Raw genomic sequence first — 27,454 nt, 5'->3', positions numbered from 1 at the left:
AACATACATCCCAAGACATAATGCAATACTGTTATGAAATACAGTACTAAGATTCCTAAGCATCCATGCATGCATGAGTTCCTATGAAATTTAGAGTGGCTTCAGACATCAATCAGTGCAAAGTTTGAAAAAATGCCATAAAACTCAAGCCAATGACAGGCCTATGACAGGCAATTTCTATGTGGAGCTCATTGAAGGGTTTCTCACGCGAGTCAATCTGATCGTCACGTAGTTAGTGGGTGTGTCACTCCACGTATAAATACCACGTGTGGGTTCATTCTGACGTAAAGCGTTCAGAAATCCCACCATCACCCGTCTGTCCTCCTAGCTGTTATTGGTGAGTAAAACGAACTTTACTGCATTTTGGTGTACTTAGGATTTGGGTGTTGACTTTCCAAAACTTGTAAAAAAATAGATATAGTAGACTGAAAAAACAACAACATAATGAATGGAATATCTTGATATTTCTCAGATCGTTACTGGTGGAAATATGTCATTCCGTGGACATTTTGCGCTCCTGCTGTTCCTCACGTGTCTCTCGCAGCTGATCTTCACTGCCGAGAGTTTTAAGGGTGCTGGAAGAAAAGAAAAGAAGCAAGAGAACCGAGGTGACAACAACTTTGCAATTGTCAAAGGAAAATTCAGAACCAAGGACAAGGCGCAATGCTCATGGGTGGCGCGCGGAGAGGAAAAGTACACTTTGACCGTTACGTGCAAGCCTGGAGAAGGGGATGAATTCACCTGTAAATACACTGCCAGGCCCGCGTCATGTCCTGGATATGTGGCTGAGCCTGGGACTTACTGGGCACAGATTACCAGATCACTTAGGAAACAGAAGAAACTGTGCTCCGATCCGCGCTTCATGCTGAGAGCTGGCATGTGTAAGAGCGCGCCACAAGAGGCGCATTTCAAGCTAACCGAAACAGCACACGAGAAATCCCCCACGAAAGAGAAGACACCTCTAAGAGAGAAAGAGATAACCACGAACGCAACGACGCCGGACACAACGCGCAAGTGCGCGCAAACCAGCGATCACAGCAAGATCGCCAAAGAGAAGTGCGGAGATTCCTGGGCGAGTCTCTGCACGTTTCTTTTTACTTTAGTTCAGAACGGAGAATGTTGAGTGTTTACTGGCTGAGTGTGTGTGGCTTGAGAGATATTAATGTTGTGTTTTTTTCTTGGTGGTTCACTTTCAGGTTTTGCGTCTGGGTGGTTCTTCAGGGGAGTTGTCCCGTAGGGTAGTTTCAAATTAATAGCCTACATTAATTAAACACATTTTATTTTAAAACGATAAAATATTCAATTTAGATTGCAATTCGGAAACAGTGATTTCTATAAATTGATAGTTGATTTGTTGTCATACCAGAACAAAGGCTTACCAAACTTGTTAGTAAGAAATGCCATTAACATCATTACCATCACAATACCAAAAACCCACATCATAACAGATATGGTTAGGTCTATTCAAAACCATGAAGACATGCATAGGCCTATTTTAAAGAGGGCAAAAGTGACCCAAATAAAGAACCACCCTTTGACTGATACGCCTATATACCATTGAAATGTTTAACCTGTAAACAAAGTTTATTTTTCTTATTTTTTACTACCGTATACAGAAAAGTGCACTGTGATGATTTTGTCAAATGCAATTCACTGATTTAGGATTATTGTATTTATGACAAATAAATATTTGTATTTATATGTATTAAAAGCATTTTTACAAATTCCTTATGACAAAAATGTTCTATAGCTTATTCTTCAAATAATATTCTTTGTCAATATTGTGGTATGATATTAATATTGACAGTATATGCCTTGGGCAAATACAGTGTAGTTTGTTTTTACTCACAAAATACTCATAATCAACAAAAAATGTTTTACTCAACGAAAATATCTGAGACTAAACAGTAACCAAAATGTAAAAAATGTATAATTTCTCGCATGTTTTTAACAAACGGAATATTTTCAATATTTCATTTGAAGTTTTGTTTAATTTCTTAGTTTTCAAGTAACAATTTTACACGTTCAACAGAAATAAATTCTGTCAATCTTTTGGTACTGTTTTGACGTTGCGTACTGGGCGTGGCAAATGAATGTCTGGTAAATAGTAACTAATTAGAAACGTCATTAATTTAGCTTGTTGGCACAATAATGGTACAAACACGGCCACCGGATGGCGGACAAGAGCAGACCATCCATAATAAATGACTTTCTATACTCTGAAGCCACAGGAAGTCGAGCTAATTACAAAATGTGCTAATATTTCTTTTCTCTGATTTCTTATCTCTTGCTTCAATATACCCCACCACACACACTTTAACAAACACAACCTCAACAAACTTTAATTGTGAAGAAGGGGAAGTCAAAAAGTAGCCACAGATTCCACACAGCCTGGTGCACTCACACATTTGTTTGTGCTTTTCCCACACCAGTTTCAAATCCAGACCACTAGTCTCTTTTACACAAAGACTGGTCTGTAAAGAAATCTCTAATTCTTATCTTGTGCTCCTCTTATCAAATCTTTAGAAATATGCATGCCTGTATGTGTTTTAGGTTTGGCTATTGATCTGGGTCGACATAGTTTAGTATTAAAGCGGAGTCTTTTCTTTAATGCAACATACTACAAACCCGATTCCAAAAAAGTTGGGACACTGTACAAATTGTGAATAAAAACAGAATGCAATGATGTGGAAGTTTCAAATTTCAATATTTTATTCAGAATACAACATATTTGATATGTCATCTGTTTAAACTGAGAGAATGTATCATTTTAAGGGAAAAATAAGTTGATTTTAAATTTCATGGCATCAACACATCTCAAAAAAGTTGGGACAAGGCCATGTTTACCACTGTGTGGCATCCCCTCTTCTTTTTATAACAGTCTGCAAACGTCTGGGGACTGAGGAGACAAGTTGCTCAAGTTTAGGAATAGGAATGTTGTCCCATTCTTGTCTAATACAGGCTTCTATAGTTGCTCAACGGTCTTAGGTCTTCTTTGTCGCATCTTCCTCTTTATGATGCGCCAAATGTTTTCTATGGGTGAAAGATCTGGACTGCAGGCTGGCCATTTCAGTACCCGGATCCTTCTTCTACGCAGCCATGATGTTGTAATTGATGCAGTATGTGGTCTGGCATTGTCATGTTGGAAAATGCAAGGTCTTCCCTGAAAGAGACGACGTCTGGATGGGAGCATATGTTGTTCTAGAACTTGGATATACCTTTCAGCATTGATGGTGCCTTTCCAGATGTGTAAGCTGCCCATGCCACACGCACTCATGCAACCCCATACCATCAGAGATGCAGGCTTCTGAACTGAGCGCTGATAACAACTTGGGTTGTCCTTGTCCTCTTTAGTCCGGATGACATGGCGTCCCAGTTTTCCAAAAAGAACTTCAAATTTTGATTCGTCTGACCACAGAACAGTTTTCCACTTTGCCACAGTCCATTTTAAATGAGCCTTGGCCCAGAGAAAACGCCTGCGCTTCTGGATCATGTTTAGATATGGCTTCTTTTTTGACCTATAGAGTTTTAGCCGGCAACGGCGAATGGCACGGTGGATTGTGTTCACCGACAATGTTTTCTGGAAGTATTCCTGAGCCCATGTTGTGATTTCCATTACAGTAGCATTCCTGTATGTGATGCAGTGCCGTCTAAGGGCCCGAAGATCACGGGCATCCAGTATGGTTTTCCGGCCTTGACCCTTACGCACAGAGATTGTTCCAGATTCTCTGAATCTTTGGATGATATTATGCACTGTAGATGATGATAACTTCAAACTCTTTGCAATTTTTCTCTGAGAAACTCCTTTCTGATATTGCTCCACTATTTTTCGCCGCAGCATTGGGGGAATTGGTGATCCTCTGCCCATCTTGACTTCTGAGAGACACTGCCACTCTGAGAGGCTCTTTTTATACCCAATCATGTTGCCAATTGACCTAATAAGTTGCAAATTGGTCCTCCAGCTGTTCCTTATATGTACATTTAACTTTTCCGGCCTCTTATTGCTACCTGTCCCAACTTTTTTGGAATGTGTAGCTCTCATGAAATCCAAAATGAGCCAATATTTGGCATGACATTTCAAAATGTCTCACTTTCAACATTTGATATGTTATCTATATTCTATTGTGAATAAAATATAAGTTTATGAGATTCGTAAATTATTGCATTCCTTTTTTATTCACAATTTGTACAGTGTCCCAACTTTTTTGGAATCGGGTTTGTAAATAAACTAAGATGTTATTGAATAGTGTATATCTTGCAAAACATTCACATTATTTTTAAGGACAGTATATTTATTATTAACATATGTGCTGTCCTTCTGAAACCTGGTATGTCCAAATTGCTGTTTTTCAGGAAATGGAAAAACACTGTACTTTTTAAATGATTAAATACTGTGTTGTCCAAGTTGACAAGCACTTTTTAATACTTTTTATTGGTTAGATATTTCAAAACCCAGTGACAAACAAAAGGGTGACTAATAATAATGATTTATGCAAAAAATAAAAATCACAAAATATGGAGATACGAGGTTTCAGAAGGACAGCAGCGAAATCATTTATATTCGTGGAATAAGAGAGGCACCTCCTTGTATTGAAGTGACTGGGTAAAATTCATCAGGTGATTAATAAGAAATGACAAATTCTGTAACATTTTTACAGTATACTTGATAACCCACAGATGTGAAATTAAAATATACTTTAAAAATATGATCAGGATGTACTGTATAACAAAACATGTTTTTGATATAACAAAATATTTTGTTATAACAATAACAAAATATTGTGTAAAAGAAGTGGTCACTGTGTTTAACTATTTCTGGAAATGCAGATGAAAACCTAACAATACACACAAGTTAAAAAGTAGCTTCTCATATATCCTGTAGCTCTCAAACTAGATGCAAGAACTAGTACAGACAACACACAAACACAACCACACACACACACACACACACACACACACACACACACACACACACACACACACACACACACACACACACACACACACACACACACACACACACTTTACTGCCAAGAATGTTGTTGTAAAGGTTAAGTTTCAGTGGCAGTTTTCAGCTTGTTCTCTGGTTACACACACCTGTCCTCTCCTACAAAAAATCCCACTAAATGTTCCATTCCTCCTGAAGAATGAGACCCATAATGAACCATTCTCCTCATGTAAAGGCCAAATGACTAGTCACATGACCATCCATGACATTTCCTCTAGCAACAAAATATTTTCTTTCATATTAGTTTCCCATGGGCACTTACTCAACTGCACAAAAACTGACATTGATTAACGTACATGGCCATTCTGTGATAAATCCTCAAATCTGGGTGGTCTGTGCATGTGTGCAGGTAATGCATGTGTACACATTGCTACTACAGCAGACGACCAGGAAGCAGGAAGCAGGAAACATAACAGTCTACAGGAGAGAATTAGAAGAGGATCATTGGATGCACGCACACCCACCCACACAATTCATGTCCATGATGTATCATTGCAAGTACTATATGATTTTCCCTTAAATGAAGGTAAAAATATACATAGCATGAATTCTATGTTTGTTGTAATTATTCTTTTTCTTTATCTCTGTTCCGTTTTGTTACTAATTGTATTTTCTTTAAAGCTGTTATTGCAACAATTCTCAATAGTGGAAGCGGTATAGAAATTCATTTTATTTAAAATATATTTTATTAATTATTATTATTTAAATTAATGAAAAATGTAATAGTCTATGAATTGAAGTCTATTTACAGCCCATATAGAGAGCAGTAACTGTGATTACTGCTCTCTAAATGGATGATTGATTCTCAAGAAATCTTGATTTCATTTTTACAAAAGAGGCCTTAAAAATTCTCATTACTGCAACCATTTAAAACGGTCAATCCCATAGCATGTTTTGCAAAAAAAAGCGAAGCCTAAGCATATACAAAATTATACATGTAAAAATTTTTCTAATGCTGAAAATGACCTGTATCGGTTTTTCAAGCAAGAAAACAGGAACACAGTGCATAGCATCAAATAAAGTCATCCATGTGTGGGTGGGAGATTCAAGTTTTTTAAAGTCGGAGTTTAAACAGACACTAGCATTCAGTGGAACAGAAAGACGCATTTCACACTCTACATGGTGGAGGATATGCGTGTTCACCTGCACCTGATCATGTTCTTACATGAATGTTGGAGCACCTGGGCCGCCGGAAGGGCAAAAAGATCAAAGCCGTACAATTCCTGCAAAAGGTATAGGGATTGGCTTTGCACATGCATGAAGACACAAAGACATATCAACATCTATGAGTACCCTCAATGTCACGCACACACATGACCTCAAAACTGCCATGGTGCATCTTTACATACCTACTTTGTCATGACAAGCTTTTCAGTAACACATTTTTTTCTTTTTCCCTCTCATTCATTTACTCACTCATTCACACGTGTACACAAACGGTAGATGTGTATTGTTCGGTGGGCTGGGTTTAACACTTGTTTCTTTGTGTGGCTGAGGTGGCCTGACAGTTACACCCCTGAATTCAGACAGTCCTATTGGCCGACCACATGCCTTGTAGTCACACCTATTGGTCCACATCTGCCTCTCTTTACTGAGGGTGGTGGTGACATATTATTAGTATTGATATACAACCAAAATACATTTTATCACTTACATTGTCCTAGCCAAAGTAGGTCAGATTAGAACTTGGCATGGTCATATGTTTTACAAGCTTTGTTTTCCTATAGGTCAATGAGAAGAATATTGCGTTAACAGCACAATGATCATGGCTTTCATCCAACACACATACTGATAAAATGTATAGCTTTTTGGATTTGTAAAAATGTAAATATACTATTACAATCACACAGAAGTTCATATTTACACACATACCCATAAGAAACTCTTGACATAGACAATATTTGTAGGAAGCAGTTATCTATAAGAAGCAAACAAAATCATTCACACACACCTTACATCTAATCGCTTATAAACCTATAGGCGTTTATGTTTATTAAGCGGTTTGAATTGCAGAGGCAGCTGGTATTTGCAAACTGTCACCACAATTTGCAAAAGTAAGACTTTCCTACGTTGTACGTACAATTTCATCTCTGTAGATAATCTTGAAACACAATGGTCTGTATTGTTATATTTGTGAAGATGTTTTTTTTGCCATGCTAGTGATGTTTTCTATTCCACCCCACTTTGATCACACTCTCAACAACACTTTGAGATATTAATGGGAATAGGTTTTAATTTGATTTATGAGCACCTGAAATAGAGAATGACACCAAGTGTCCTCATCAGCGAATTTTGACAATAAAAAGTCTGTGAAAAGCCAGTTGAAGTCATTTTTTTGTGATTTGCTGTTTTCTACATAAAATCACCTGATGTAATGTAAAGAACGTTCTATAAATATTACCTTGATATCTTTAATATTGACTGAGTAATGTCATGTCATAGTGAAAATAATGGTTGAAATCAAGATGGTCTAGTTTGCCTTAGGGTAAGTAGCCTATGTAACATTACTCTCCCTCCTTTTTAATTTTGTCATATTTAGTTTTTTTTTTGCTCGTCAATTACAACAGTTATTATGAATATCCCAATTATTTGAAGCTTATCATTAAAGCAAAATGGCATGTAGATTTACATGTTGCTTCTCATTTTGTACTCATTTTATTGACTACAGCGCCTCACTGTGGGCACGTCATGTATTTTAGTGTTCAACAAGGATTGATTTTTCAAGCCTTAATATATCCACAGTTCTCACTGCTGCTTGCCTTTCTATCCAATTGTTAACTTTTCCTGTGCAAAAGCTTCCCGTGCAAATTTAACAGCAGCTTGAAAATTCTACAAAAAATACTTTCATTCGGTTTGTTCAATGTGCTTAAAAGGAATAATTCACCCCAAAATAAAAACGGTGTCATTATTCAGCCTCATGTCAAACAAAACCTGTATATAACTTGAAGAACATATTTTTTTGCGTTGACTTCATTAGTGTTCATTATCAACATTGCAGCAATGAAATGCAAAGACTTATTTTAGTAGCACCCTTTTAATTAAACTTTTTTAGCAATCTTAAAACTCAAAACAAATTTAAAAGAAAGGTTAACTCTTTTGGAAGAATTTTGTTTTTAATTACAGTGTATAGGTCCATATTGTTGCACAAATTAGGGCCAAAATGTTATTACTTTAGAAATTAAGCAGTTAAGCAAACCTCTCATTTAAGCACAAATTTAGATGAAAACATACACAGATACAAACAGCTTACATATAAATATATAGAAGTTCCTAATAATGCCAATTATGAAAGCAGTTATTATAATAAACTGAAATGTTGTGAAAGTTAGTGAGCATACAAACAATAAATAAGTGAAAAATTGTTGAATATGTATATAAAATATTGCTTCATTATAGGGTAAAATATTTGGCCTTCGTTGTAGATGGTAGAGTCAAAAAGTATTTATGAAAATTTGTAAAAGACTTAATCATTTTAAAAATATATATTAGTAGTTTTTCTGTGGTTTCATCTTAAGTCATAGTTTTGAGGCCTAATCTCTAATGTGGTCTCCAATGTGCAAAAAGGCTAAACTGTAATAATGATTATACTTGTTTTTTTTTCCTACTACGCATTTCATTACAAATGAATGCCCAATTTCACATATTGCCAATTATGAATTAAAAAATGCTATGCAGCACATGCACAGTAGGTCATGACATCCTTCTACTGATTTGAAATGTAAAGTTTGGTTTCTTTAGTTTGGGTTTAGAAGGGTTTAGAAGGGGACTGCTCCCTGCCCATGTGGGAGTCATAGTATCATGACCCAGGCATGGAGGGTGGGGCTTATGCATCATCACCACCACACAGCAGCAGCAGGGCTTTACGGTAGTCACCAGAGGTATCACCCTGCAGAAAGAGGATAAGAAATAAGTTTATTTTAACAACAAATCAAATCACAGCACTTCAGTTTGTGTCGAAAAGAAACTGTTATAAGATAGCTGTATGCACAAGCATACCTGAATCGTTTTATGCAGAGAAGTTGCAAACATCCTGCGGAAATCAGCACGAACATCCATCAAGTCAACTTCACTGCGGGTGACCATGATTCTGATCAATGTTTGGTCATCTGTACCTGCCCCCTGCTGGACAAAAGTACAATTACATCTCCATTTTTAATAGTTTTTCAAAACATCCATGAGCTCCTATGAAACCGTAATCCAGGAAGATGGTGGAAAATCTATTTAGATTCGGACAATAATGATCCAGAGTAAGCCGTAATAGAGATGGCAGTAATGTGTAACATTACTGAAACCATTCATATCTAAATATAATAATCTATATATATGATAAGTGCTGACAACCATGTTCTGCCAAATTCAAGTGCTTGTTTTACTGCTACTCACTTTCATGGAGTTGTAAAGACTCTCAGCAAAATAAGATGAAACGCTGCGGGCACACTTCACTGAAAGATAGAAAAATATCCACTGAATTTAATTTAATTGCATAGCAAGGTTTTTTACAATTCAACAAATCTCTTTTAACCTTTGCATTTTAGGTTGCTTGCCATATAACACAACTATAACCACATTTTAAACAGTAATGAAAACGGTTGTAAACTTTGGTGTAATTAACTAAAATTAGCAATTGAAACAATCACTGAATAAGAGTCTCACCTACAGCCAGCAGTAATTCTTGGAGGCTTCCAGAGGTTTCTCTCTGGATGCTCTCCTCTATCTCATACCCTGACAGCTTTCTATACTCCTCAAATGCTGTAGAAATACAAGCCAGCCATTAACAGCATCAACATAATAAATACATGACAATAACATTGTTGTTTAATGACACGTGTGTGTGTGTGTGTGTGTGTGCTGAACTAACCTCTCCTAAGGTGAGCAGCACTACGATTTCCCAGTATAGTGATGAACTGGCTCTCATCAGTGCCATACTTCTGTTCACCTGCAGCAAACAATGCCTACACCCCATTCAAATGTATTATTAAAGAGGTCATGTTGTACATTTTTATCATAACATTTTAATTCCCAATTATTGTTTATGTGAAGTTTGTGCTAAAAATAGTCTACTTATAACCTTAATCGGACCAGTTTTTACCCTTTTTCTAACCATTTAAATAAACCAGGTGTGCTGTGCTGTTGCAGCATCTTATTTGTAAATGCCCTTTGCATGTAAAATCAGTAACGGTGTGTTGCTGTGTTTGCTGGTGCCTCTATATACTTTTTACACTACTTCATCATTTAATAACCTTTTGGCAATGACTAAATTACATTTTACAGGTCCAGGACAGTTCACAACAGTTGCTATATAACCAGCAGGTGCTACACATAATTTTTTACTATAATTTTAAGCAAAAAAGAAAATAAATCCCACAAACTACAAGTGCTTGCAAAGAGGTCAATTTAATTAACAAATGTGACGAGGGAGGCGGGACGAGAGCCAGTGGCACAAGTGATAATGAGTGTCAGCTGTGCGTTACACCGGTCTCGCATCTCTCACGGAGGAGCTCTGGAAGCATAAGAGGAGGAGCGACAGGAAGGTACGACGAGAGAGGACCAGGCCTGGGGCCTGTTTCAATAAGGAGGTTCAACCAACTCTAGGTTAAACCTTGAACTCAGACTTGGTTTACTTAGAAATGAGAAACTTTGAGTTTTTGGTTTCAGAACAGCTGATTTGAGTTAGTTCAATTTACTCTGGGTAGGCTCACCCTGGGTTAAGCGCGTGCACCATGACTATAAAAAGCCATCATCAATGGAGCGCCGATATTACGATTCACCATGGCAACGGCATCAAAAAAAAGCAACATGGCGGCAGAAAGCACTTGAGAGTGAGTCACACTTTCCACTCTGCATACAGTGAATTTACTCACACTTTCCACTCTGCATACAGTGAATTTACTGATGTCCTGAAAATGACTTAAGTTTAAATTAATAAATGTACCAATAAACAAATAAATTAATCATTAAATGAATGAAACAACAGAAATAAAACTGAAATAATAAAAAAAATTGTATGTTCTCACTCGCCATGAGTGCTCTAGTTACACGAATGACACGTCATGGTGTATAGCACCACCTGTAGGGCGTCAGACTCTCGGGCAAAATTAGACTGATCGCCGGTTCGAACCCTGCTCTGAGCAGATTTCAGTTGGAATGGCTGCACATCAAAATTACTTGTTTATTACCTTTATCGCTTCATTTCTGCATGTATGTCTGTATTTATTCATTTCTTTATTCATGCAGTTTATTTATACACTTTATTAAGTAATTTCTCATCGTCCATAGAAAATTATGCTCTGATGTAATACACATACGGTGGCTGATGTTATTGATGTAAGAATAGATGAGATATATTTTGATATATCTTATTCACTGTAAAGAAAAACGGTACAGTTTTAATAAAAATGCACAGGGAAATGAAAAAATTGCTCTCCTGAAATCAAAGTACATCCCAATGAATGAATGCAGCCTCTTCATGAATCCTCTATAAAAGCACATATGACATACAGTATAAGTCAGTGAGATGGTCTCTGTGTGATCAAAATGTGTGCCATGAATGACTGTATTAATGAATGAATGAATGAGATACACCACTTGCGCTTTAAAAGGGGGAGGAGATGGAAATAATCTCTGGGTTTAACAAAGAAAACCTGCTCCCGACCAGGTTAGGTTCACAGAGTAAGTTACCATGGTTACTGACTCAGAGTAGTTACCTCTCCTTTAGAAACGGGCTTGAGTTACCCCGATTTCTCAGGTTTGACATACCTCACATTCTGAAACTGAAAACCCAGAGTTTCCCTCATTTCAGGGTTAATATACTCAGTTTTCACTAAACCTCCTTTCTGAAACGGGCCCCTGGACATTGTATGTGTTTTAGTTATGTTTGTGTAGCCGGCAGTCGACCGTGAGGTGGCTGCCGGCCCTTTACTTTGGTTTATGCTTTGTTTATGTTATTCAAGTTTTGGTTATCGTTCGCCGGTTCCCGCCTCCTTCCTTCCTTACTTGGAACATGTTACAACAACGTTTCTGTGTATATGCCTGATGAAGGTCATGAGACTGAAATGTTGTTAATTAAATGTACCCCTTTGCAAGCACTGGTAGTGTGCGGGATTTATTTTCTTTTTTGCTTATATTTGGACCTGTTGGTCTTTTTTCCTACACACCTATTCGTTAACTACAGTTGTGAGAGATTGACTGTTAATTTACTGTAATTTAAAAATTATTTATAAACCTATTATTATTATTATTATGTTAATGTTTCAGTCTTCTGACATTAGAAATGCAATGACCTGCACACATACACGCACTCACCTGCGCATCACTTTGAATGAGGCCCTCTTGTATACCCTGCTGTCTGCTGGCCTATGGATAAATAATATTAAATCATTTTTAAAAAATCGAACACGCATGTGTAACCTTTATTCACAGTGGATTAAAATGATGCAAATCCAAATCTGTATACACTGTGCAAAGAGACCACTATCTTTCTAAATTCAAAAAGTTGACCTGAATATTTCAATGATGTTCTTGTATAATGTAGAACATATTACAATTTTTTTTTGTCATAAAAGCAATAGAATTTCAAGTAATAGAAAAATGACCAGTTGTTGTTGTCATGTCCCATTCATGCAATTAGATTTTTTTAAATTAAATTAAATTATTTATTTAGTTAAAAGATTAAATCGAAATTCACTGAAATTCACTGATTCTATCACACCAGATGATAACACAGTGAAAGTCACAGTTCTTCCCACATGCCTGCTGGGATTCTAATTCATCCACTCATACAATACAAGTGTGTCACTAAACACTTTTTGGGGACAAAATGACAGTATATTCTGTAAAATAATCTAATACAATTTGTTGCCTCCTGCTAATGAAGTTCATCGTTTACCCTTGAATATTCTTTTGAATAAAACAAACAAAATAATGCAGAAGTAGTAAAACCTCATAGACTTCCTCTTTTAAGTAGCTGTTCACAAGTTAATAAGTTTAATCTAGTTCAAACTTATTTTACACACTTATAGAATCATTATTTGTTTCTTTAAAAAAACTACTATTGGGTTACATACTTGCAACAAAATAACCAGCATCCTCTGGAAGTGACCTCCAGTATCACCAGTCACAGCTTCCTCCAGGTCCTTATCATGCGCTGCATACACACGCACACACATTATCCTCATCATCAATATCACGTCAAAGATATAATTTGAACATTTATAAGAGCAGTCCCAGGTCAAAGAATGGTATCAAACACAGTTACCTTGCTTGTAAGCACTTTTGATCTGATTGATTTCATTAGCTGGTCTGGATGCCAGGATCTCAATCAACACTTTCTCATCTGTGCCTGCCCCCTAAGACAACAAATGAAAAGTTACAGACCAACCACATATATTTAAAAGCATAAAAACGTCTGTGTGTCTTATAAGCATTTTTGATACATGTAAGAGAAATACAAAATACTTTTTTGTCATGATATACCTTAATGGCATCACGCAGGCATGAGACATCATACAGTATGGGAGGAGTCATCAAGCATACAACGAGAGTCTCAAACTTCCCACCCAACTCTGACTTCAAATCATTCACCAAATCCTATATGTATGTTTAGAAGAAGGCAAAAGAATGAGAGGGTTGCTTGGATCTCAAACAAAACACCCACACACACAAAAGAAGATGAAACTCTTTCCAGGTTTAATGCTGGTTACCTTTCCATGCAGGGTTTTATATGCAGCTTTGATCTGGTGGCGCTGCTCATTGCTACGTGCTGTCAACAACTGCAGAATAGCATCCTCATCTGTGCCTGCATAAACAAAACGAAGTTGGTGACCATTATTTAATTTGGTGATATAGCAAGACGCAGAAAGACATTTTGGTAGGTGTATTGATATTTAACGTGTTGGTCAACTCACCAAGTCCTTTCATGGCCTTGAAGAGAACCTCCGCATCATTATTGGCATTGAATCCTGCATGGGGCTTCACTGTTCCTCTACCAGCCTAAAACAGTGACAAAAGCAGATAGTTCCTGTTTTGTGTTCTCTTTTTGTAGGATACTGTATTACATAGAAGACCACACCCATATTCTTTCCCACTGCAGCTGATAGGAATGAATCACATTTTTACACACATTGAAAAATTATTTAAAAAAAACATTACTACTAAACTTAGAATCAATTAATGGAACACTAACATTTTTTCTAAGTGTGGTCTGTCTCTTTAAGGGGCTGCGTATAAAAAGTTTAGATCCTGTAGTTTTCCACATGGAAACTTTGAATGAGTAATTCACCATAAAGTGTGTTGGTGGGGAGGGCAGGGGAAGGAAAACAAAATCCCAGATGTGGACGTATGCGTTATCCATTTAAATGCAGAGTTTAATTTCAGTAAGTAGGAATTACTTTAGCTTTTTCACATTCTGAAACAGCAGATTTGTTTAATATTTGCATCACGCTTGCGACATAAAAACGGACACTGCCGTCAACTCAAATTCAGGAAGTCATGCCCGTTTCCTTAAAAATATCTTTCCACGAAAGATTGTGGTGATTTGTAAGAGTCACACACTTTTTAAAACCCTATAATAAACTTGAATGTATTGAGTAACTGGTGTCTGTTAGCAGAACCAAGGAGTCACGGGAGGGGAAACACACACACAGACGCCCTGTTAATCCCCTTGGGGGACAACCACAGTACTGACTCAATAACACTAGCACAGAAACAAACAAATACACATCAAAGCCTCTCAGACAGTAATAAGTTTTTATGTTAAACCTACTTTATGACAAGACTATGATCAAGCTAAAAAACAGAAGTGGTTCGTAAGACCCCAGAAAACCTCCAATAAGAAAGGTGAGAAACAAGAAAGCATCTCTATACCAATAACAGTTCTTTGTGCAGTAGTTTTCCAATTACAACTTTTGTTTTATTATACAGTATGACATTTTGTAGCTTTCTGATGTGATGTATTGTTTGTCTTAAATCTTAAGACACAGGAATGTGTTGAGCAAACTTAGGCCTGAAAGCTTTCTGTGGTTTTATTAGAATCTGGGGACAGTTGCATAAACTTTGCCGCTAAGTTAAGACTGTGCCTTAACCACTAGTCTCACTGACTAGCAATTAGTTTGGACTAATCAGTCTTTCTTTCCACATTTCAATTAGACCAATCTACCTTTGTATGTAACTGGCTTGAAGTTATGACCAGCCCTGAAGAAAAAAATCAGATGACTAACTTCTAAGACTAGCATAAACTGCTTAGACAACCGGCCCCTGGAGTCAGCCATTCCAAATTCCAACAACCAAGATTCCTTCTGGCTCATGATACCAGCATCATGCGCTCTAGATTTGACCTGCCCAAAACGGGCGATTATTTGAAAACACAATGGAAGAGCTGACCACGCAAACACAGCATCCACACATGCAAACGTTTAAACAATGCTGTCAGTTGGAGTCACAGGAGTCAGGTTACTCAGGCTGTCTATACAACAGGGTAAACACAAACACACACACACACACACACACACACACACACACACACACTGACACGCACACACACGTATCCAAATAGATGGAAATTATAGCTATAGTCCTTTCTCTTACATGACTGAACTGCCTGAGTGCTTTCTAACCCGTTTGCTTTAACAACTGATTTGTAATGCAATATGCTGCTCACAACTTCAGACCGACAACAAACTTTTAACAAACTTTGCTACATTCATATTGACAGTAAACACACATAGCACAACGTTTAACGTCAGAAAAAGATACATTGTAAGCTAACACTCATTTTGCCATTTCTAAAACATTTATGAAAGGAATGCATCACTTTCCTTCAATTAAACAGAACTGTAGTGAAATATAGGCAGAGAAGAGGACCAAGAGTGGAGAAAAACAGGCGGTTCGACTTCACACGGCGCTGCGCAGAACGATCGGCCTATGACATCAAAGGACCGCGAGAGCTTACAAAGCAGGTTGCGCTCAAATCGCTCTCGCGGTACTTTGACGTCGTTGCCGATCAATATGCGCAATGCCACGTGAAGTCAAATCCATCTACAGACTCATATGCAGGAGACAGGAACGCCCTTTGGGTAGCCTAGTACCTCAACCCACACGAATGACTCATCGACTGATTCACATCTGTGTTACTATAACATTCATTTTCTTTCTAACCATTAGTGGTCATTGTGAAAATAAAAGTTTCAAATTAATAAATATGTAAAACAATAATAAAAGCAGTACTACTTTTTTTTCTCCAAAGTAAGATGCACAAAAGTGTCTTAGTATAGTGGAGGCAGCTTCATTGAAATTCTATTGCTTTTGACAGCAATACAATACAGAGTAAACGGACTGATTTACTAAAGGCTTGTTTTAGCCACTGAATTCGCGGATTATTTGACCAGCTGTGACAGCAAGGGCGTCGACTATTTTACACAAACTGCAAAAAGATTCATAGCATTATTCTAAAAAGCATATTAAATATCTGCCGAATACACGCGTTGTAATTGACTACTACGTGCTACAAATAATAAAGTTTTGCCAAAAGAGATAACTTACCATCTCTGACTCGATTTACTACTTCAAGAGGTGGATGCTGAAAACATACGTAAACGAATGTTTAGTTAAATTATAAATGTTAATAAACGTTAAATTACCTAATGCATAAATGGGTTTAACAAACGCGTACAATGGGGGATAATGTAACAGAAATATTTTGCACAGGAAACTTTGAACAGGTAGAGTGATAACTGTGTAATGTTCAGAATATTAAAAAAATGTTTAAAAGAAGCGTTTATTGTTACCGTGAGAAGTGTTTCTGTTGAAGCGCAGATGACTGCAGTGAGACCAAGAATGAGGATGAAGTATGATGAAGCAGGATGGAACAAACTTGACTACGATGAGAGTGTTGAACTTGAGCTCTGGATGAGCCACACCCTGAGCGACTCGAGCCACAAACGCTATGACTTATGGGAAATGTCGTTTTTGCTTTGTTTTCCGTTTTAATGCATTTGTGAACATGACACCAATAAATTACATTTTTGAGGCATGCTAGTGAATGACACAATACATAGCACAAACTTTTAGCAATTCACAAATAAGTTTATACACTTTTTTCCCGCATAGTTTAGCTTTGTGATATCTGATGCAATGTAGTTCCCCACCCTCTTGGTCAACACAACAGATTATATCATTACCGTATAAGACAAACAGACCCAGTATTTGCCAGGCAACACATTAAGAATAATCAAATACGCAAAGGGTCACATTAGACTAGTGTAACACTTTATTGGATAGTAAGCCATTGGCAATAAGTTACACATGGATGCATGTAGAATGCTGACTGTGTCTATCAAATTTTCATCCGTTGAAGCTTTACAGAAAGTGCATTGAAGAAATATAACAAAGGACTAAAACAGAAGTTTATTGTTGAAATTAACTGTAAACTTTGACTTCATATTTGACTGATTATTTTCTCAAACTTTGCGTGGTTTAAACTCACCTAGGAATTTTGTGTCTATCTACAGCCCTATGAAAGAACTGTTAAATCAATCACAAAAGAAGTTGTTTATAATGACCAGTTTTACTATATTCCAAAGGTTGTTGTAAAACAAATTAATGTTTTGAATGATTTAGAATGAATTAACTCCATATATTCTATGGGGCGGTTTCCCGGATAAAGATTAGTTTAACCCAGGACTAGGCCTTGGTTAAATTAGGATATTTAGGTCGTTAAAATATCGTCTATAGTCTTTAGACTACAGCTTAATCCCTGTCCTGGAAACCGCCCCTATATAAAAGTTAAGTCCTTGGCCCAATATGATAATAATAGTCAAAAAAGTGTATATGATGCTTTAAGGCCATCTTGTCAATCAACTATGCTCATTTTCTGTTCAGATTAAAGCATTTTAGTTACTCTGTCGTTTGACTTTAGGTTCATATGAAAATTCCCAGACTGCTTCAATCACAGATGGACTGGGAGTAAAAACAGCTCATGACCTCCTGCACATCATTTCAAACTACCCCTCTCAAAGAAGTGTCTGGTTAATTCGGAGTGTTAATTGGCAGATTTTTTCTATTCAGAATTTTACTTAATCAGTATTTATAAATACAATAAGGCACGACTACAATAAAATCGTCATTTAAACAGTTAAATCAATCAGATCTATTGTTTTTTTAAATCAAGTGATTCAGCTGCTGCTGATGACTCGAAAATTCTGGCAGCTTCCAGAATATAGCCCGATGGCGGAGCAATCTATTCCATGAGAATCTCAACAAAAGTTTATCCCGTTTCCCCCACTTCCGTGTTACCATGTAATTTTCTCAACACTAACTACATGATAAAAGTTCCCCTATATTGTGAATATGTGTCCCAGCCAAACGTAAACACATCTTGTGTCTGAGCGGACCCCCCTATTTTCTGTGTAAATGGAATACGACCGGTCGGATATATAAATATCCTCGTGAGAGCCTGCGCGCCTTCGTGTTTCTCGGGCGGCGCCTCATCATAGAACTCTCGGAGGAGTGGCACTCGCAGACGTTTGCAAGCATGGAGTGGAAACCGATGGAAATCAACCCAGAGGTTAATCGTTATTTCATGATTTAGCTTCGCTAGCTAGTTTACGTGTAGTGCATGCTTTCGATTCATTTTGTCTGTTATTGTCCGACATATATGTGCGTTTGTATTGCTTTCAGATGCTGAACAAGGTACGTTCGCTGAGTCATAAGCTGAGATGATGCTGCTGATGGTGAGGCTGTCTGCCGGTAGGTTTGTGGTGTCATGAGGTGAAATCGTCATGGACCCGACTGTGAAACGTCAGGGCGTGGGCTTACCCACTTTCACCTGCATGAAAATACCACGAATCCTTGTTTCAGAAACACATGCTTGCAATCAGTTATCATTTTGCATAATACAAGTAGGCTACTTTAGTTTTTATCACGCGTTTGACCATGAGCACTTAATTTAATATTTAATATGCGAAACATACATTTGGCTCCTACATACTTATTGAGTAGGACACATATTTTTTTTACATAATATTAGAAAACTATTAAATCATCTCATGGGGTCTATAACTGTTGTGTCTTATGACATCTGACAACACGATTTTATTTATATTTTCTGTTAAGGTATTGAGTAAGCTGGGTGTTGGTTCAGGTTGGCGTTTTGTTGATGTTCTGGGTCTAGAGGATGAGTCTTTGTCCGGGGTGCCTTCACCCTGCTGTGCCTTGATGCTGCTCTTTCCTTTAACGCAACAGGTACGCGCACACAGAACAGCGGGCGTGGCCCCGCACGAGGACATGATGCGTTAAATTCTGGGAAACGTTAAAGGACACACACAATGTTTTTCTTAATTAAGAATACAATATCAGTATAGTACCTTAGGATATGAATATGAATATGTATGTAAAGATGTTGGGTCAAATTGTTCATTATGTACTAAAAAATAATTTGCTATTCATAATAAAAGTTTAGCTACTTTCCCACAACTTATTAATGCTAATCTAGAACAATTTTATTAGTAAAATGTGATATAACCTTCTAACCACCACCCTCTTTGTCTGTCTCTCAGCATGAGGAATTCCGTTCCAAACAGTCAGTTGACAACGGTCAAGGCATATATTTTCTGAAACAAACAGTGGTCAACTCGTGTGGAACTGTGGGTTTGATACATGCTGTGGCGAACAATCAGGACAGTATTGATTTTGGTCAGTTGAGACGTTCGCATGATACGCCTTTTGGCTTGACATTAAGCATTGTTATGTGGTTGTCCTTTGGACAAGTAAATCTGTCATTCACTTGTCAGAGTACAAAAATTACTTGTCCAAAGATAAAAAAATAATATTTCATTTGAATTATTATATAATATATTCAATATAATTGTTTCAGATTTAAATTGGTCAAGTTTGCTTCTAAGCATTTTAACTAGTGTCCGCTTTGGCTGCCTGAATGTGGTTATAGGCCTACTCTCCGTGACTGCTATAAAACAAAGGCAAGCAGTAATTATTATTAGTGTTTAGGCTGCAAGTTAACGTTTTTGCACATAGCACTGGTGCTAGAAAGGTTTAAAGTTTGGTAGCACAGGCCAAACAGTAGTAGCACAAGTATAAATCGTCTGTTGTCATCATTAAAAAAAAAAAATGCAAGTGCAGTTCATCATGAATAGGCAGGTAACTGACAAAAGACATTAATGTTACATACAGATGGATAAATTAGGGCCATATCATTTTTTAGATGACCAAGTTCTGTGTTTTTCCTTTTTTCTCTCTAATGCACATATTCTTATTATCCTACATATGTCGCACTGCTGTTATTAATTTTTTTTCAAGTTACTTGTCCGATCGGGCAAGTGAAATTCTCTCTCACTTGCCCATACAAAACATTCACTTGTCCCGGACAAGCGTTAATGTCGAGCCTTGATGGCATGTCTACCAAAGTATACCAATGTGTTGTCTACTAAAATATACTGTAAATGCACAAATCTGTACATAAATCCTCTGTTCCAAATTTTATACAACATTATTATTATTATTATTATTATTATTATTATTAGTAGTAGTAGTAGTATTACCTCTAGTTTTACTTATTTATACTTACTAATTGTTCTTCCAGTTTTTTTCATGTCACGTGTATATATGTATGTACCAAGTGCTCAAAAAACCCACAACAAAGTCCTTGTGTGTTTGCACACACTTGGCCAATAAAGCGAATTCTGGTTCTGATTCTGAAGTAGGATAGAGACCCTGGGAGGATATTTGTATTGATTTGTCTGAGATGCTTGATATTGTGCTAGCCTGACTACGGCTAAGGTCAGGATTGAGTTTGCCCACACAGACCTGTGAAGCTAAATAAAAATAAAAAGCAAAGATGTATGATGTTAGGCCTGCCTTGTGAATTAATTATAAATAAAACCAAAATGTAAAATATGCTTTTTAGAAAAGAAAGTTACGTTATTTGTTTTCAATCACTTGTGTTTGTAGACAATAACTCTGCACTGAAGAGTTTTCTAGATGCCACCTCAGGGATGTCTGATGCAGAACGAGCCAAGAAACTTGAGAAAAATAAGGTATGATAGCTATTTCTTTAAATTGAACTACACTGTGTACAGCATTTGTTACAACAAAAAGCGTGTAAATCTTAAAAGGCCCTCGATCCGTGTGCAATAATTGATACCACCAATAGGTGACAAATGTACTATTTATTTTTTCATAATTTAACAAATGTCACTTTGGAAGTTATAATTTGTTGTACATAAAAGGGATAGTTACCCAAAATGGAAATTCTGTCAATTACTTACCCATAAGGTGTTTCAAAGCGATATGTCTTTGTTTTGCTGAAAACGAAAAAATATATTTTGTAGAATGTGGAACTGTAGAACAGTTCTGGGGCACCATTGACTAGCATATTAGTTTTCTTCCTACTATGGTGGTCAATAGTGCCCCAGAACGGTTTGGTTACAAACATTCTTCCAAATGTCTTACTTTTTATTCAGCACAACAGACATTTATATAGGTTTGGAACAGTGGATAAATGATGTCAAAATTTTCATTTTTGGGTGAACTAATCATTTAAGTTATTGATAATATTGTGATAAATGTAATTTTTAACATTTATTTCAGGCCTTCCAGGAAATTCATGATGCGGTTGCTGATGAGGGACAGTGTCTGGTAAGACAAAATTTACATTGAACACTTGTAGTAATGGATTGTTATGGAGACTGGATGGATTGTTCATGTTAATATTTTTCCCCTATTATATTAAATCCTAAAAGCCAGAGCCAGACAAAGTCAACTTCCATTTCATTACATTTGTCAATGTAAATGGTCAACTTTATGAGCTGGGTAAGTGAAAAGGTTCAAAATGTTTTATGCTTGATTGTTATTAGGACCAAGTATCAGTTTTAGTGCTAATGACTTGCATTTAAGTGTAAACTCAACAAAAAAATTCCTCAGATGGCAGAATTGATGGACCGGTGAGTCATGGAGCCACAAAGCCAGAAAGCTTTGTCCTGGTAAACATTTTATTCTTGGCATGGACGTTTGTGTTTTACTCTCTTATAAGCGTTTCCCTTATGAATTCGCAATTATCATAATAACGTTGTCAGATGACTGATTAAATGACTTAACTCATCTCTCTGTAGGATGCAGCAAATGTGTGCCGTGAGTTTATGGAGCGAGAGAAAGGGGAGGTGCGTTTCTCTGCTGTGGCTCTATGCAAAGCCTGAAAAGGAGCCAGGTGACAGCTGAACCACAAGCAATTCTGCAAAACTGTTCAATCACTTAATACGTATTATCCAGAGCACAAAAGGCCTGTACCTCACCTTGATACATGCTATACAAACTGCCTGCCTATCTGACTGTGAGTTTCTGTAATTTTAGTTTAATTTCATATTTAATTGAATTTCTGTCTAAAATCATTATTCTGTCTGTAAATACCAGTGTTTTTGTTGATGTACCTCATTTGCATTTTTCTGTTTGAGTGAATTTTGGGCTTGTTGCAATATTGAGCAGAAATGTAACATGAGCTCATTGGCTTGAATGTGTGTGCAAAATAAAATCGGTAATGTTACTTTGTGTTGTTTTGAGTGTGCTGTTTTGAGATGATCATACTTCACCAAAGTTTCAGTTGGTTAATGGATTTGTATTTAGCCCCTAAATGGCTATCTTTAGAATGTAAAACTGGCTTATTTGAAAGTTCGAGTAAGACTTGAGTATAACATTCTTTTCATCAGCTAGGGGCTAACTATCAAATCAATCCATGACCCTTCATGCTCTCAAATGTTCAGATCCAGGGTATTGACAATATGGTATATGCATCATTATTTGGTGACACCCCGGAATAACTTGTAACTTGTATGGGGATGTGGCTATTTAACAAATTATCCAACAACGTATGTTAAAAATATTAAAGTGCGTTTTTTCAGCTTTGTTGCTTTTTTAAAAACCAAAAACTAACTGCACATACTAAAATCAGCATTCATCAATTTTACTACTTTGTTACGCACACCTTAATAAAAAAAATCGTCTTTTGGTAAGAGCTACATAGGCCTTTTTCACGGATGCTAGGGGGTATATCTGGATCAGCGTTAGTTGTGTAAATTCAATTCCGGCAGTAGGTACACAAGTGCTCTAGCAAAGAGAGACTAGACAATTGTAACCCAATCAACGAAAATGCATTCTAAAGCACAATTTTAAACCCAGGATGTTTCTGGAATTTATTTGCCTTTCTACTTTTTTGGTGTTTTCATAGCAGTGCTTTATGAATATTATAAATGAAACGTAAAACACTGTTTGGAGAGAAACAGCCCGGGTTAAAAAAAAATGTCTGGGTTTAAAATTGTGCTTTAGAATGCTTCTGCATTTTCATTAATTGGGTTTTAATTGTCTTGTCTCTCTTTGCAATAGCACTTGTGTACATACTGCCGGAAATGCCTTTACACAACTGATTACCGCATTCGGAAAACCCGGAAGTGTGAAAAAGGCCTATTGGTTTATCTTGCACTTTCTTAAAAAAAACATTTTAGTGAAAGCACAATACAATAAGTTAATAAATACTTTGTTTCAAATGAATGCCATATCAAATGAATGTCTAAACATAATAATTCTGTCATTATTTACTCATTACAGAGCAGAGGCACAATTGTTCTTTCAAATATTTAGTTCTGTTGATTCTAAGTAACTGGAGTCATAATTTATTTTGTGTCTAACATAATCATTAACCGTTGAAATCATTGAATACAGAAGAAAACAGTTCCCACTTGCTTGTATGTTTACAGATAATTTCAAGGAAGTAAACAATAAGATACAATGCTACTGCACATGTATGGTCCTGAAGTATTTCTATCGACACAAAGCTGTCAAATCTGTCTTTGTATGAAACGATCCAAATGTAAAGGCCTTATGTAAATATTTAACATTTTATCTGCACATCTGAGAAGGTGCAGTAGATGTTGGGTCCTTGCTGGCAACTTATATATATCTTCTCTACTCATCTTTAAGCATGTTGCTTTGCCTGTTGCCAGGAAAATTTCATTTACAGGAGTCAGTGTAAACAGCCTCGTCTGCATTTGTCTCTGCATTTGTTTCCAAAAGTTGACAAAGTCGACTTCTATATTGAATTTTGATTTTTTTTAACTTCTGGAATGTTAATATTTTTTATTTCCACTATGCAAAACACATTTGAATCCCACAAGATTGTTACTGAATTGCTATTGCTACTGAATTGGATTGCTATTCTCCTCTTTTCCTGAAGGTGTCAGTATTGACACCTCAGTGGAGGAGCTCCCTATTAAAGTAACTCAGCGACTCAGTCCATCATTCACTTTTATTTTATGGTACAAAAAGTAGCATCAGTATTCTTTAAAGTTTCCCCTTTTGTATCACACAGGCCTGAAATGACATGAGAGTGACTGACTGATGCAAGAATTTTCATTCCTTGTTGTATGTAATGGCTTTGTTGGACCCACAGCCCATCTGCACAGTAATTCAAAGCAGACAACCATCTAGACCTTGTTCTTTCTTTCACAGTTGATTTTCATGTCTTTACCCTTCTGCCAAAACGTTTGTGTCCTCTCACCCACATACTTCTCCATGGGGCAGCTGAGAGTAAACAGGGATAAACACAACACGAGACTATAAATCTTTCTAAACCCCTCCTCCAGCATTTTCAATGCCAAGTCTGCCTGCAGATGACTTCACATTTGCTGATGGTGCCAGCCATTAGCATCAAGTTCTCATCACACTGACACTAACTGCCAGTGACCACCCACAGCCAAATGTGGTTTTCGCTGCATTCTCCCTTCTCACTCCTGCTATTTTTGGCCGAAACACAAAAAGTTTCCAGGTGTCTGCTTTCCCTTCAAAGAACAGTCTTCTAGGAACCTACATGTCACGTTTCATACATTCCATGGAGACTTCCCTTGTTGCCTGTCACTGACATCCTACAGTTGGCCAATACCTTAAAATCATCTCTATTCATTTTGTTTAGATCAACAGGAGAATCACGGTAGGCCTATCCTTCTGCCCACACTCTATGAACAGGTTTAAATGTGAAATGCACCTAACTCACAGGTACAGCTTGAAGGAAGTAGTAAATATGATACACCGAATGTCAAAAACGTGATTTATTACCCATAATTTATTACCCCCTGCCGGGTTTATGATTATGACCTTTGACCGTACATCCTGTGTACATTTATGAACCCTTTGTTGTTTGTTCAGGAAAACAGGTTATAATGTCCAGGCCTCGTTGTTTCACACACCCCACTTCTTTGCTGTAGAGATAAGGATTTGGTTTGAGAATGCTTGGTCTTTGACCTCCTGTGAATGAAAGCAACAAAAGATGAGTTAAAGAAAATAAGAAGCACTGGTGTTAAATAAAATAGCTAAATAGTGATTAAATGAAATAAGATAAAAGATTCAGGTTTTAAGTTTAAAAAGAATGTGTCTGAGTTGGTTTTCAGAATGCTTGGTTTTTGACCTCCTGTGAATGATGCAATACAAGATGAGTTAAAGAAATAATTAGCACTGATGTTAAATAAAATAAATAGTGATTCAATGAAGTATGATAAAATAGACAGATCCAGCTTTTAAGTTTAAAAAAGAACTTGCCTGTGTTGTAGGGTGATGCATGCAGTCAGTTGTTAAAATGAAAATGTAGTACCAGCTAATGTTGGGAGATCCCCTGTCCCCTGCCTACACACACACATGCCCTCCACCCCCAAACCAAGACGATGTTTGCAGTCATGTCTTTTTACATGGTGTGAAAACAGTTTGATGTGGATGTATATCAGAGATCAGAGAGATAAATTAAATGTTAATGCGTGTGATGTTTCTTGAAAGATCAAGTTAAAACGTTTATAAAAGTCTTGCTCTGGTTCCTGGGGTCATGTCCTGCCTATCTAACCCCACACCACCTGGCAAAATGTTGGACCCATCCTGCCGGACTGACAGCGGGTGTCTGTCTCATAACACAACATGAAACCTAGGGGTATGTCTTTCTTAACAACATGTCCCAAACAAAGATTGTAATTGTGTGTTTTTATGACTTGGTAATCAAAGGTTTAGTTAAGTTTTAAAAATAAATTGCCTGTGTTGAAGGGTGATGCATGTAGTCAATTGCATCCTGTGTGCATTTATGACACCCTTTGCTGTTGTTCAGGAAATTGTTTTTGTGTTTTGTAATTTCCAGACCTTGTTGTTTCACACCCCACAGGGTTTGTAGAAGAGATAAGGATTTGGCTTCAGAATGGATGTTTTTTGACCGTAATGTCTGTGAATGAAGCAATACAAGATGAGTTAAAGAAATAAGAAGCACTGATGTAAAATAATATAGATAAATAGCGATTAAATTAAATTCGATGAAATTATATTTCGAAGTCAGGTTTTAAGTGTTAAAAGAACTTGCCTGAATTGAAGTGTGATGCATGCAGTCAGTTGTTAAAATAAAATTGAAGTTCCAGCTATCCAACCCACACACCCCTCCCAGCTCCAAACCAAGACGGTGCTTTCACCCTGGCTGTCTTTTTACCTGGCAACAGGATGTGCTGTGAAGGATTTTTAAATTTAATCGTTACGCTTGTGACGTTTCTTCTAAGAGCGAGTTGGTTTTGACTTTTATCTGACAAATGATGAAAAGTGTTTGAGATATTTTTTGTATGTCTTCTTATCAACGTGTTCCAAAACAAAGTTTATGTTTGTGTGTGTTTTTTTTTTATGACCTGGTTATTAATGTTTAGGTTTGAGTTTTTTATGACCTGTTGTGGCCCCCCCACTGTCAATGCCAAGTATCTACCCCTCCACTCCACTTGGCAAAGGTGGTTCCAGCCTGCCAGCCGGGGTGCCTGTCTCCAAAGACAGTGTGAAACCTGTCTGCTGGGGTTGTGTTTTATAATTTAGAGAGATAAACGAAATGTTTATGTGTGTGACGTTTTCATTTAAGAATGACTTGGTTCCAGGTTTAAGACTTTTACCTGCCAAATGATGAAAGTGTTTGAGACTTTGGGGGTCTGGCTTCTTATCAATGTGCCATAAACTACCTTTTAATTAAAGGAAATGCCCCGACATGTTCTTCCTGGTCATGGAAGAGTCGGTCCGAATGTGAGTTTTTGTTAGACTAAACAAGGCAATGTGCTCTGACAAAGGTTTAGTGTGCAAGGGTTAAGTCAAAGATTCATTTAAAAATAATGTGTTTTCATCCTGTCTGATTTTATTCTGCCTGTGGAAGATGTCTGGGGTGTCTGCTAGGCATGTAGTGCAAGTATATTACTGGTCCACAATCTTAACAATGGTCGTCAATTAGCTTTTGATTAATGCACGTGCCATACATGTTCTCTCTGCCTGTGCGAAGAGGGCAATCCACATGTGTTAGCACCTCTAAACTGTCAGTTTAACACAACTATAGATTTTAGGAGTTAAGTTGAGGACTTAACAATGTTATGAGTTCTGTCCTGGCTGACTTTCTTCTGCCTG

At 37.0% G+C, this 27,454-nt stretch overlaps 3 protein-coding genes across 5 annotated transcripts in view; 2 read left to right on the top strand and 1 right to left on the bottom strand.

The window, feature by feature from the left end:
* The first annotated feature begins 196 nt into the window (after positions 1-196).
* Positions 197-1,719, top strand: fgfbp1b (fibroblast growth factor binding protein 1b). The gene is made up of 2 exons (XM_057332583.1): positions 197-337; positions 473-1,719. Exon 2 carries the CDS (start codon positions 491-493, stop codon positions 1,121-1,123), a length of 633 nt encoding a protein of 210 aa, XP_057188566.1. The 5' UTR covers positions 197-337; positions 473-490; the 3' UTR covers positions 1,124-1,719.
* A 6,289-nt stretch (positions 1,720-8,008) lies between these two features.
* Positions 8,009-27,454, bottom strand: part of anxa5b (annexin A5b) — a 25,674-nt gene continuing 6,228 nt past the window's right edge. The window contains exons 1-13 of one of the 3 annotated variants that reach the window (XM_057331208.1): positions 16,789-17,248; positions 16,544-16,580; positions 13,912-13,996; positions 13,708-13,802; positions 13,481-13,594; positions 13,263-13,353; positions 13,072-13,151; positions 12,311-12,361; positions 9,867-9,960; positions 9,662-9,757; positions 9,392-9,450; positions 9,005-9,130; positions 8,009-8,894 (exon numbers count right to left, since the gene is read on the bottom strand). In XM_057331208.1, the coding sequence (XP_057187191.1) occupies positions 8,832-8,894; positions 9,005-9,130; positions 9,392-9,450; positions 9,662-9,757; positions 9,867-9,960; positions 12,311-12,361; positions 13,072-13,151; positions 13,263-13,353; positions 13,481-13,594; positions 13,708-13,802; positions 13,912-13,996; positions 16,544-16,546 (957 nt within the window). In that variant the 5' untranslated portion in view covers positions 16,547-16,580; positions 16,789-17,248 and the 3' untranslated portion in view covers positions 8,009-8,831. Of the gene's footprint in view, positions 8,895-9,004; positions 9,131-9,391; positions 9,451-9,661; positions 9,758-9,866; positions 9,961-12,310; positions 12,362-13,071; positions 13,152-13,262; positions 13,354-13,480; positions 13,595-13,707; positions 13,803-13,911; positions 13,997-16,543; positions 16,581-16,788; positions 17,249-27,454 lie in introns of those variants that run through there. The other 2 variants (XM_057331206.1, XM_057331207.1) reach the window with 2 other exon arrangements.
* uchl1 (ubiquitin carboxyl-terminal esterase L1 (ubiquitin thiolesterase)) lies at positions 18,447-22,553 on the top strand. The gene is made up of 9 exons (XM_057331210.1): positions 18,447-18,566; positions 18,680-18,691; positions 19,115-19,243; positions 19,558-19,693; positions 20,966-21,051; positions 21,605-21,652; positions 21,757-21,826; positions 21,938-21,996; positions 22,126-22,553. Exons 1-9 carry the CDS (start codon positions 18,534-18,536, stop codon positions 22,207-22,209), a joined length of 657 nt encoding a protein of 218 aa, XP_057187193.1. The 5' UTR covers positions 18,447-18,533; the 3' UTR covers positions 22,210-22,553.

Source organism: Triplophysa rosa, linkage group LG4, assembly GCF_024868665.1.
Source record: "Triplophysa rosa linkage group LG4, Trosa_1v2, whole genome shotgun sequence".
NCBI classification, from domain to species: Eukaryota; Metazoa; Chordata; class Actinopteri; order Cypriniformes; family Nemacheilidae; genus Triplophysa; species Triplophysa rosa.
The sequence above is the reverse complement of the archived record's forward strand: the minus strand, read 5'-3'. Positions and strand labels throughout refer to the sequence as shown.

What these genes read in the sequence shown, in the direction of transcription:
- fgfbp1b (XM_057332583.1), top strand. Translation starts at nt 491, where the DNA reads ATGTCATTCCGTGGACATTTTGCGCTCCTGCTGTTCCTCACGTGTCTC.
- uchl1 (XM_057331210.1), top strand. Translation starts at nt 18,534, where the DNA reads ATGGAGTGGAAACCGATGGAAATCAACCCAGAG. An exon ending in TCTTTCCTTTAACGCAACAG is followed by an intron (nt 19,244 to 19,557) that starts GTACGCGCACAC and finishes TCTGTCTCTCAG; the next exon opens with CATGAGGAATTCCGTTCCAA. An exon ending in TCAGGACAGTATTGATTTTG is followed by an intron (nt 19,694 to 20,965) that starts GTCAGTTGAGAC and finishes TTGTGTTTGTAG; the next exon opens with ACAATAACTCTGCACTGAAG.